This window comes from Phaeoacremonium minimum (genome assembly GCF_000392275.1).
Source record: "Phaeoacremonium minimum UCRPA7 unplaced genomic scaffold PA7_03_scaffold_582, whole genome shotgun sequence".
Taxonomy (NCBI): domain Eukaryota; kingdom Fungi; phylum Ascomycota; class Sordariomycetes; order Togniniales; family Togniniaceae; genus Phaeoacremonium; species Phaeoacremonium minimum.
The window spans coordinates 399702-412085 of record NW_006921484.1 but is presented as its reverse complement, the minus strand read 5'-3'; the positions used below and the strand labels follow the sequence as shown (position 1 = coordinate 412085).

Here is a 12384-nt window from a genome sequence, read left to right as displayed (position 1 = left end):
ACGTACGTAATTCGGGATGAGGACAGAAAACGACAGAAAGACTCAAGGAAAGGGGCGATATGATGCCGGTGAGTGTGATGTTGGGAGGAGGAGTTGGTGTTGAGGTTCGAAAGAAGATGGGAGAGAGGGGTTACGATGGATGGATGGATAGATGGAGGGGGCCAGAGAATAAGAGACAATCGTTATGGATGGGATCTCCCGATCTTTGTTGCTCCTTCCCTAGCTACCTACATACATAAAGTACATATCAAGGTACCCGGAGATTTGGCTTCCCAGCTCCAATCACTGCAAATCACCATCGCCAAACGAACAAGAGTACGTACTGTTCGTATGTCAATGGGCATGGAGGGAGGGATCGAGCGCGCCACCAGTGCAGTGCTCAGGGGCAGGCTGTGGAGACAGGGATACGTCGTGCATTCCAAGAGGTTGCTAAGAAAAACTCGGTAGTGGCCCAGGTGGGCCGTTGGCCTGCTCCACCAAACCAGCCAGACTGACGCTGCAGGATACCGGTACCTGGTAATGGCTTGTCGTCCTCATGTTCGATCTCGGCCCACCAGCAAGAGTCCACGGCTTGTGCAGTTCTTTCACTCACGCCGCCCTCAGGATCTTGGATCTTGATTCTCTCGGCTTAGGTACCTACCTCGCCAACCAATTGGCTAAAAAGTACCTACTGTAGGTAATCAAGGTGGACTACATATGTTATTCTTTCGAAATTCAGGGGTCCTCATCGTGCAATTCCTCATCCACCAGCCGAGACTTGGGCGCCAGAACAGCGCCAGAAGAGCATTGGCAGGGCGGGAGGCGTCCGCCGCCAGGGGACCGAGGGGACTTACTATGCAGTAATTCTCAAACCGCGCTGGGCCTTCCCGGCATCCTGTTTCATCTTGGCCGACCCCTGGCAGATCTGGGCTTAATTGGCCGTCATATCACCACACCTCTCGCGCTACCCTCCTCGCTAATGCTGCCAGTCGTCAGCGGCACCGCGTCGCTAACTTCTAACTGCTCCAGCTGCCCCCAGCATTCGTGACCCTGGATTTTGAAATAACGATGTTCGCGCCTCCAAACCACCGTCGCGTCTCTAATTCCAAGCTTTCAGCCGCGCCTGCGGAGCTGCACATCTTCTTCAGACCGACAGATAGCTGGAACAGGGCGATGCATGCTGACAAAAGGCCTTGAACGGCGGCCACAGAGATCATGCTCTGAAACAATGACAGAATGCCCACAACTATTAGAGATCTACAATGCCAGGACCGCTCTACACTTGGTCTGGATGTCCATCCTGAATAAGTGTGAACCAAGGCGTAACCGACACTGAGTTGACACATCGGGCCGCCAACCACCAGCCCACGTCATATTGTACATGTAGCATCTCATCGCCAGATCAGATCGCGTGGAAATCGACTGGCGTGTGGCAGTGCTGGCTGGCTCTGGGATGTTCCGCCATCCCGTCTGCAATTCCAGAGAGCCGGGTAATGGACCATGAGTTCATAAATTGCGCTCGGCGGGGAAGAGGCCAGCAAAACCTGGAAGCAGGGAATCAATCATATGAAAAAGGGTCCAGCACCCCAACCAACCACACTACCTATAACATATCATGCTTCGCCTTACCTTAGCATATCATGTCAACTAATGAGCAGAAACGTCCCGTGAAATCATGGTGGGCGCCCTCGCTGGAGCTGCTACCTCGGCGCTGGTTCCCGGCAGAGGCGATCGTGCTGCCCGCCATCGCGCTCCAGCTCAGATCGATACTACTTTGAAAATAGCCAAGCCCACAGGATCGCCGGCCGCGTATCTGCAACAGATCCCACACCTTGCCCCATACCGCGCGACCGGTTGGTCGTCGCCTGTGGGGTTGCCCACGAGAAAGTGGACAGCTGCCCTCCTGACTCAGTCCTAGTCCTCCTCAGGCAGAGGGATGAACTGAGAATATGGCCAGTACAGCAAGTCTTGCGAGATCCACGAGCATGGCTGCGCGTGCGATGAACGAGGATTTGCATAGCTCCACCAGCATCAAAAAGTCGGTCACCTCTCCCCCGCCCTTGCGATCATCCATGCCTTGCATGCCATCCCCATCAATTGCCTTGCCAGGGCGAGTATCATGTGTTTTATCGCACTCCTCCGCCAGGGTAATTAACGTTATTTCTTGAAGGGTGACGATACTCGTTGAGAGTGGTAATACTCTTTAAGCTCTCGAATATTCTTTCTATGGCTACGGGTCTATCAACTTCTACAACGGTAGTAACCCCTTATTGAGGAGGTAGTGATACCCTTTCCGGACGAACATTTATTACCCTGGCGGAGGAGTAAAAAGAGTAAGAAAAAGGCATCATTTGAGATGTCGTGAAAAGACAGAAGCTAGTATACAAAAGAGGTTGGCTGAAAACCCCAAGGACAAAAGTGCCAAAAAAGAAGCTCTCAACCCAGGTCTCAAGCGTGACAAGCTTGCATATACTGGCCACCATACAGTATTACTACAAGAGAATCTGATATCGGATATTGTTCTGGGACCTTTTCGGTATCCAGAAAGGTGGCTTCGATGTCAGCCGCCTGCAACACCATTTGCGGAACCAAGGTTGGACATTAGCCCTTGACACCCTCCATCGGCTCGGTTTCTATGAAGAGTAAATGCTTCTGAGAGCTTCACGCCAATAAGACGTGAATTTCAACGCTTATTTCGCTTCCTCGAATAATTTAGTACGATAGAGTGGGAAACTAGTTGCTGTCATGAGGATTCTGTGCCATGTTCATTGTCGTAGTGTGTTGAACTAAGGTCGTCCGAGGCTTCCGTCCCCATAATTGCCTTACCCATTTCTATCAAGATGCATAGTGATCATCATAAATAGTGAACTTTGCTTCCCTGATTGACTGAGAATATTAACGGGGTTTCAAAGGATTGAGATCCTGAACACGAAGGCTCTCAGACCAGTGAGATGAAGTCTTCTGGTTACAGTGATCGCGCAGTAATGTCTTTCCGGGCTCAATATGACAGTTTAGGTCCAGTTGAATTGATCACACTATCATCTTTTCGACTAATTGTCCAACTCCCATTGAGCAGATCTCCATACAGTTTCCACAAACGAATTGGGCTGAATGGAAACTCATGAACAGACAGTCATACCAGTTGAAGTCGGTTTGCAGTCCCAGGTGTCAACTCAATCTACTGTCGAGATTAACTTGACAGCCCTGATATCTTATGGAAATCATCTCGGAGAACTATCGTAGAGAGGTTCTGAGACCGTCTTCTGGCATTTTTACGTTGTTGTGTTAAGCAATGAATTGTCGCTTCTCCAGATCTTCGACTGTTAGCTGACACGCCAGACGTACGTCGAAGCAGCATTGCCGATGCTAATGTCATTAAAGCTTAGGTAGTAGGGATAGATATTCTAGGCAGTCAAGGATGACGGTGCCATGATCAACAGGAAAGATCTTGACTACCAAAAAAGCCGTAGTTCGGTCACTGGTTTCATAGCTGGTCTGAACGGCAGCTACTGCCTACCTATGGAACCGACTTAGCTACTTGCCTTTTATGTCGCCATCATTAGACCTAGTTGCTCCCCACGAACACGACCAGCACGTTGTTGCCATCGGTCAAGAAACAGACCATAGTAAGACCGAAACCGCGACAAGATTCGCCGTCGTAATAAGCGACTCAGCAGGGCTCAGGTCCAGCGTCCTTATTTACCACCAAGATACTTTGATTTGATAGTGCGTATCTTGTGCATGTTGAACAACCACCTATCATGAAACAAATACCTACAACACGGATTTGACCCCGCAGGTGAAATTGGTTCGAGTTTGCGACACTCCAAACTCTTGTCTGATTCGTTAAAGTATGTCTTCTCTTGATTCGTCCTCTGACAATAGGGCTCGAGACAGGACTCAGCCTCGAGGCAACAGCGAAGACGCCGATCCAGTTGCAGCAACTAGCAACATTAAGTGAGATCAACAAATACGAATCGTGTTTATCAAATCAGGATGGCCTTGGGAACGTCAAGCAAAATGGATAAGTCCTTCGTCCCGACCGACACATTTGGCCATCGCTATGCAAGGGAAGAAATCCTCCGGAATAACTTAGGGTCTATATTGCCGCAGCGGGATATTTATATCAGGGTATATCAGTGTTGTTTCCACATCATGTCAGTCAGCGAGTACAGAATCTCGCAGGGGCAAGAGTTTCGTTCATTATCGAGGCATGGGTGTTGATATGGTTATTTATGTTCTTTGACTAGGCTACCCACGATCACGGGATTCAAGTGCACCTCCCTAGGCAGTTGACTGATGAAGAGAGAGAAAGCGTCTTTACGGCTTTTGAAGAATATGATGAACGCCAAGCTGAGATATATGAGGAGCACATCCTTCTCCCTGGTCGAGCTTCAAAGGAACCATCGGCTGACGATCTGACCCTTAAGGTAGGTATTGCTCCGAGTCTGCCTCAGCACGACGACAAATTGATTTCTAAAAGGGCAAGCCAAGGTCGCAGTAAAACGACTGAATAGAGATGTCTCGTTCAAGCAATTCACCAGGGAATACAACGCCCTGCGGCGGATATCGTCCCTCAATCATGAGAATATCGTGCAAATACTCTGTGCATTTCGAGTGGAGGACGGACCACAAGAATACTTCAACTTCGGGTTTCCCTTGGCACCTGGGAATCTGAAGAAGCTGTTCAGAGGAGATATCGACAAGAATCCTCTGAATTTGGATTTGGAGTTGTTGTGGACTCAGTTTCAGGGACTTGCTAGTGCACTTACTTTCCTCCACGAGACTTTACAGACCGTACACAGAGACATCAAGCCTTCCAACATCCTCATGTATCCGGCTGATGACAGAAGAAGCTTATTGCTTAAAATCACCGACTTTGGTCTTGCGGTTGACTTAAGGAACGCGATAACATGGGAGGCAGGCAGTAAGGAATCGCGATCAGCTTGGTTCCACGATGCGCCAGACTTCCGATCTTCATATGTTGGATCTGCAAATTATGGTATGCCGGCCATAATCAACGAGTCAGCAAAACCAGGAACAAAATTGCCATCAAGTTCTGAACTTCTTTCCAACGATATCTGGAAGCTGGGGTGTGTTTTTCTCGAGTTGGAAGCCTTCCTTGTAAGAGGAGGTCCCGCTGGAGTATGGCAGCTGAGAGCGCAGGTAACTACAAAGGCTACCATTGACGGAATGACAGTTGAAACAGATTATTTTGATGACTCCCGTTTTGACGATGGAGAAAGAGTTAAGCCAGAAGTGATTGACTGGATCAAGAGGCTTTCCGTCGAAAACAATCTTGCTTCCCAGCTGGAGCCAGTCTTTATCACGATGCTAGCTGGCCATGCTAACAGGCCAACAGCTAGAGACGTAACAGTGGCCCTTCTTGCAGTCAGTAATATTCTTCTGTATCATTGGTAATGCCTGACGATTTGTTATAGACCGGACTGAGTAACGCAACACGATTTTTTGACGGGATTCGCGAAGTCGAAGTATCGCGGTATGATCCAAAATGGTCCTGGCTAAGCTTTGATACTCTAAGGATATTTATCGAGGGCAAAGTTGGCCACCGGATATACTGGTGGCCGTTTCCTTCAGTTCAGTATCACCGGAATCCTGGTGAGCTCAAGATTTCCTGGAAGGTATGTCCCCCCTCAACAACGGCGAAAGGCAGCTAACTCATCGATTATGTAGGCTGGAGCCTCTAAGTTGTCACTGGTGGTGACTTCGGAAGATGGTCTTGCATACCTGAAGTCCTGCACACCTCTGGGGAATGGTGCTGCACCATTGCTTCCCGTCCACAACAATCCCGTCATCAATACTGCCGTGCGTCCTAGCACGACTTCGCACGCAGGAAATCACCAGTCCCCAACATCGCATCCTTCCGGCCAACCGGTCAGCCAGATACATTCGCAACCATCCGGATCAATAGCTGTACCGACTCATCAACCAAGCAACAGTGCCGGCCCAGTTATGGACCTGTTCCTGTGCGTGGATCAACGCTGGTCGGATCCTCCTAAAGCTACCCTTCGGTCCATCCAGAAAGTCAACTCCTTCGCTGATGACGAAGAATTCTACAAGTCAGTCAAGAAAAACCTCAGAGACGTCGAAGGGGGACTCCTTGAGAATGCCACATCCTGGAAGTCATGTCGAGATTTTGAGTTCATCCAGGTAAGATCTTCCTGCATTCCATCAGCCTCACCAAAGCATCAGATACATTGTACGAGTCTCATCTTTCTCCTTTTAGTTCTTTGTTGTCCGTGACAATACCGATCATATCGACCCCCATGCCGTAATGGAAATACCCATACCACTTCTAGGGTACCAACACAATCTCCCCAAGCCCCAGCACGTTCACATGAAGTTGGTTGCAATACACATCGTGGAAGGTATCATGCACCCAGAATTGGGTCGTGGAGTACACACCATACTGGACCTAGTCCCCAAAAAAGAGATTCCTCCCGAATTGGTCAAGACAATGGGTAAGGAGGGTTGGGGTTTGCGTCCAAGATATTATTTTACTATTTGGAAGATCGTGTTGTGCATCGGAATTGTCGAGTTTCTCGGCTTACTGTTCGTTATGGTTTGGCTAATCAAAGTGAACCCTACGGACTTGCAAAATGCAACTGTCCCAGTCACACTCTTCACGGCACTAGTCGCCATAGGTCTGGGATTTTTACAGCAACATATAGCATGATGTACTATACTTTAAGTAGGTAGCTGAGATCTAGACTACGCAGAGTGATTGCTCTGTAAATTGCAACTACAGCTGGTTGTAGATCCCGCATGAGCAGGAAATGAATCACACAGCGGAATAAAAGCACCAGGAAAGAGCCTATGGAGGACTCGCTACTACAGCTGGTCTCATAATAACGAGAATTAAGATACTCTGGTAGAGGATTACACGGTGATGGCACGCTGCCATTATAGCGTTACGAAGTAGACGAAGAGAAGCCCGAGAGCAAAAGTGGGAGAAAAGTTCATGAATATTCCATTATTTGACGGAACCAATGGGTATCATATACCGCGCTTGCCCTGCTAACTTACACGTTCATCGATGAGATACTTTTATCTCAACGAATGGTCTCCGGGAAGCACCCACGTCTAAAAAAGTCGTCTAAGAAGTTGATCGAACATATTTACACAAACCTCTTCCATCTACCGTATATCTTCCGGTCGTTTGACATTAATGCTTTGCATTATGTTTCTCCTGATAGCGGCGAGTTCCTCGTCCTTCTTCTTTAGGACATCCAGAACATTCCTGAATTTCTGCTGCCAGTGCGCGGCAGACTCGTCCATTGGCACGGTCCCGTCGTCGGCACCCAGGTTGATCGACTCCTCATCCGTATCGGGCCTCTTCCACCGGTCGTGCCGGAGCGTCTCGCGCATGCTGAACTGGCCGCGGATGTCGCCGAGCCGCAGCTCCCACCGGCACATGTAGTGCGTCTCCTCGGCGGTCTCCTGCAGGCGGTAGCACTGCAGCCTGGTCGTCGTCTTCATAATGGTACCGCCGGTCAGCGCTGCGATGTTGATGAGGAACGTCTCGCGTGTCGACGCCTTCCTCATAACGTTCTCTAGGACCTGCGCTACGATGGCGGCCGCTTCATCCACGCTGCAGGGTGGTATTCGGTTGTTTTTCGAGTCGTACCAGTCCGCGCTCACGATCTCATATATGAATAAGCTCTCGACCTCGTCCATATTTGTACGGTCGTTGGGATTTTGGAAATGTAGACCGGGCTGGCTCGTATCGTCGGATGGTCCGAGTCCAGTGAACGGGTCCGCTGCATCGACTGCAGGTTGACCGAACATGTCCATGGAAGAGTAATCTACATATGTTGTCGAGGACTGTTCCATGCCCATATTGATAGTTGTTGGAGTTGCCTGGCCGTTCACCATTACGACGGGGGGAGGAGTGGCAAGTCGTACCTCGCCGCCGATCCGTTGCGGCACCTGCAGAGACAGTCTGCTTCTCGGCGGCCTTGGGTCATGAGGTTGCTGAGCCGCTTCTGTCTGAACTAGTCCCATATTTGGTGTTGGTGCCGGGCATGTCTGCGGCGAAGCAGCGATCGCTGAAGTCGGTGTCATCATGTTCGAAGGCATCCCAACAGGGAGGGGTGGTGTTTGTTTGAAGGTGGTTGGGCTATCCGATGGAAAAGCAGATAATGATCCATCATTCGAGCTGCGATTAATGGGCGGCCGCCCCCGGGTCTTGCCAGTGCCTCCAGGGCCACCACTCCGCCAGGCAGACGAAACGACTTTGGCGCCATGCCGTCTACCCATTTTCGGCTTTTGTGGTGTTATCGCAGACTTGGGCTCAGTAGGATCTGTCCAGAAGGCATTCCTGGTCGATGGGGTAATTGCGGATTGTGGGTAGGCAGTAAGAGGAGTCTGAGAAATATCTTGTCCTGTCCAGGACGTTGCCGCTTGCTGAGCTGCTCCACTGTTAAGTCTCAGAAAGCCGTCTGTGAAGAAGGAAGTTCGATTGTCCGGATGCGCCGACCATAGGTCGAGCTGTTCAACACCACCTCTGGTGAAGTCATTGGTGGTCATGGGTGACTCGAGCCGTGGTCTTTGAGACGGCGACTTGTTCGCCTCATCTTCATCGGGTCTTTTCCTTCCTCTTCGAGGTCTGATCTGAGGGAGGAGGGCTCGCAAAGCCATGTCGTCCTCTGCGGCGACTCCATCGCGGCCAAGCTCGTTCACTGGGTTAGGATCTGTGGGCACTTGAGTCCAGTATGGATGAGCGTTATTCAGTAGGTATTCGAAGAAAGCATCTACGTGCATAGAATGCATCCATCGCTGAGGGACTGTTAGTCATCACCGAAGGCCCGGATACAATGCACAGATGGGAAGGGAGTTATAGTACCTTTAAGCGGACGGCGTATTGCTGAATCTTCTGCGAGCTCTGCCCCTTGTCTTGATCCGGCGGCTCCACCCCTAATCTCAGTGCAAGCTCGGCCCATGTCTTGATCTCCTTGCTCTCGAATCTCCGAACAAGGTCGAATAATGTGAAGGTACTGAAGCTCTTGCCGCCACTCTTTGGCGGTGTCCGAAAGGCTTCTCTTAAAGCAGCCGTGTCAGTGTCGAGAGGGACAGCTGGATTGCAGTAGAAAATGAAGCTGACATAGGCCTCCTCGATAGTATCTGCAGAGACGTTTCGGTCTGGCAAAATCGGTCGCACGCCGAGTGATCGCGGAGCAGGATGCCTTATCGATGTTGGCGATGCGGTAAGCATGCCATTACCCGGCGGTCGCTGCATCATGATAAAGCAGATCCCCGATTCAACCAGCGCAGGGCTGGATGGTCATGGAAAGGGATGACCAGGAAGGATCGTGCTTATTAAGATGAGTGCACGTGAAAGTCACGATGCATCTTCATTCATGATTGAAAATTCTGCATTGGCGGCGCATTGACAACAAGTCTCTTCAGATGCGATCTCAGCAGGAAACGGGAGATCCACAAACGAGTGGAAGATCTGCCGGGGCCAAGGAGCGCTGGGGCGTTTTGTATAAACACGCCGGCGGTGGATTTTGCGCAGGAATCGTCTGATGTGCTGAGATGGATATGGTTGAGGCGAAGCCAGTGGGATGACTGCGACCTGTCAGACCAGCTTCTTCGAATCTCGATACTAATGCAGGGCCCAAAGTCACATCGCAGACAGACGAGGCCAGAAGCCACGTACTGTACAGAAATCCGACAGGCCGTACGCAGGGAAGTCGAGTCGCCAATAGGCGCGAAGGAATAAGTGAGGAGTGCGAGATGTTACTTTGTGCCAGTCGCGAGGGAGGCTGGTTGATGAAGGAATCCTTCTGCCTTCCGCATCCGCATCCACATCCACATCCACACAAGGCGGCCCTGCCTCGTCGTCAAACCTGTCGCTTGTCGCGTAGAAGGGCGTATGCTGATTTGACAGACAGCGCTGGAAGCTGCCGAACAGTCGCGCATCCAATGTATGTACGGCTCTTCACCATGGGAGATCCAATGTTCAGCCCAGCCACCTCCACCGTAATCTGGGGTGCTACCCTACGGCGGTACTAGCAAGCCTTTGGTGCTAATAATAGGAACGTAGCGCGGGCTGTGTCCGCATCCTTGCCTCGAATCACTGCGCTCTGGGCCACTGGGGCCTGTTGCCGGCTTCCCAAAGCTTTGGACCCCACCGGCGCAGCAGCTCCCACTCTCCAGGTCCCGTGGTCCCGTGCAAAGTCACGGCGCTTCGAATCCCGCCTTTCACATGCTTGCTTCGTTGTGCCAGTAACCATCCGCATTACTGTACAATGAAGTAGCAGTGGGCAACTAGTTAGTTACCCCAGATACCTTCGGGTGAGCTTCAATTTCGGTACTGCGATCAGAGAGGAGTGCGCTAGGTAGATGATAAACAAGTAGGAGCACCACCAGGGGCGTGTTGCCGAAATGAAATGAGTTACATGTCTGCATGTGTAACCGTTGGACGTGCCGGCTCTGTCATGAATTAGGTCTGGTCTGCATCAGCATCAGCATGAGATGGATACGCAGATCACTGTAATGTTACACTTGGGTTCATTGTAGTGAGAAGTGGCGCAGAATAGCTTACTTCTTTAGGGTCTGTGCCGTAGACGGCGTATCGCGTTTATTCGATTCAAAGTCGTGGAGAGAACCCGGGTCTATTTCATACAACTCAGAGAATCTCATACAAAATGGAAATATTGGGTGGTGTTTTGTAGCTCTTCGTTCCTCGCATGAACTGTCGAAATGTCAAGTTCCTCCGGAGCCAATCGGGGTCGGGCGCTATGTTGCGCTATGCAGGTGCTGCACGTACGGCATTGATCGGGTCTCCCACACAGCGGGGGGCCCTAATGGAATTCAGTTGCCGGACCTCGGCTTCACGTTAACCTTTGGAGCAGTCAAGGGCGCATGAGAGCCGGGCCATAAAGACCAACTCCCGATGACTTCATCCCTTTCTTTGGTGATGCCAATTTTCTCGAGTTTTGCACTCAGTCCGTTCCTTGACACCGTATTGACCCTGTAACTGCAATCATGTCGCACTCCAAGCCCGTGATACCCCAAAACGACAATGTCGCCCACGCGCTTGCCGGCGCTGGTGGCGGCATCCTGTCCATGGTTCTGACGTATGCGGCTCTTGACCATATCCAACCTTTTTTGACGAACAATACAACTTACACAATGCAACAGATACCCGCTCATCACACTATCGACTCGTGCCCAGGTCGAGTCCAAGCGCGCTGACAGCGCCTTCCTCAAGGCGGTGCAGGCCATCGTCGCGCGCGAGGGCGTCTCGGGCCTCTACGCCGGCCTGGACAGCGCGCTGTTCGGCATCTCGGTGACCAACTTCGTCTACTACTACTGGTACGAGTGGACGCGCGCCTTCTTCGAGAAGGCGGCGGAGAAGGCCGGCCGCGCCAGCAAGAAGCTGACCACGGTCGAGAGCATGATCGCCGGCGCCATCGCCGGGTCCGCCACCGTCATCCTGACCAACCCCATCTGGGTCATCAACACGCGCATGACCACCCGCAAGCACAAGGCCGAGGCCGAGGAGAAGGAGTCGCTGCCCGGCGCGCCCTCCACGCCCGTCAAGCGGCCCTCCACCGTGAGCACCCTGCTCGCTCTCCTGAAGAACGAGGGCCCGCAGGCGCTGTTCTCCGGCGTTGTGCCCGCCCTGGTGCTGGTCATCAACCCCATCCTGCAGTACACGCTGTTCGAGCAGATGAAGAACGCCGTTGAGAAGCGGCGAAGGATCACGCCGACGGTGGCCTTTTTCCTTGGCGCGCTCGGCAAGCTGTTCGCCACCAGCGTGACGTATCCGTACATCACCGTCAAGAGCCAGATGCATGTCGCTGGCAACGGCGAGAAGGAGGGAATGTCGCAGGCAATCAAGAGAGTCGTCAAAGAGGAGGGCTACGCCGGTCTCTATAAGGGTAAGTTGTTCCTAAACCATTTCCAGTCCTCTGATCACGGCTGATTTTGTTGTAGGTATTGGCCCCAAGGTCACACAGAGTGTCTTGACAGCAGCGTTCCTTTTTGCTTTCAAGGATGTTCTCTATGAGCAGACCATCAAGCTGAGGGGCTCCCGCGCGCTCAAGGCGTAGGTTATCGCTTGGGAAACTAAGGCCATAAGCCGACCAAGAGACACTTGGGCAGAAAACGTCGCCCTGACGTTATGTATTCTATGTGCGAAATGCGAGGAGATCTTGTTGAAATACTCGTGGTGGTAGCCTCGGATGAGACCGTGGACTGGAGGTAAGGAATCTTGTGACTTGATCAGACTGCAAAGAGGATTGCATGTTAGAGGTGACAGGTTGAATACCGACGAACCATTACTTTTTGAAGCGAAACAATGATGCTGTGTGAGCATATGGAGGAGCAGGCGGCAATGTCTAAGATATCAACAAGAGTAGCAAGTCATGGGAA

At 51.4% G+C, this 12384-nt stretch overlaps 2 protein-coding genes across 2 annotated transcripts; one reads left to right on the top strand and one right to left on the bottom strand.

Annotated features, from left to right (window-relative positions):
* Positions 1 to 7137: 7137 nt before the first annotated feature.
* On the bottom strand, positions 7138 to 8004 carry UCRPA7_8266 (putative ars binding protein 2 protein; the record flags this gene model as incomplete). Its single annotated transcript, XM_007920783.1, has 1 exon — positions 7138 to 8004. The coding sequence occupies one exon, from the start codon at positions 8002 to 8004 to the stop codon at positions 7138 to 7140; it is 867 nt and encodes a 288-aa protein (XP_007918974.1).
* Positions 8005 to 10992: 2988 nt separating this feature from the next.
* On the top strand, positions 10993 to 12062 carry UCRPA7_8265 (putative peroxisomal membrane protein pmp47a protein; the record flags this gene model as incomplete). Its single annotated transcript, XM_007920782.1, has 3 exons — positions 10993 to 11084; positions 11149 to 11891; positions 11947 to 12062. 3 exons carry the CDS (start codon positions 10993 to 10995, stop codon positions 12060 to 12062), a joined length of 951 nt encoding a protein of 316 aa, XP_007918973.1.
* Between the last annotated feature and the right edge of the window lie 322 nt (positions 12063 to 12384).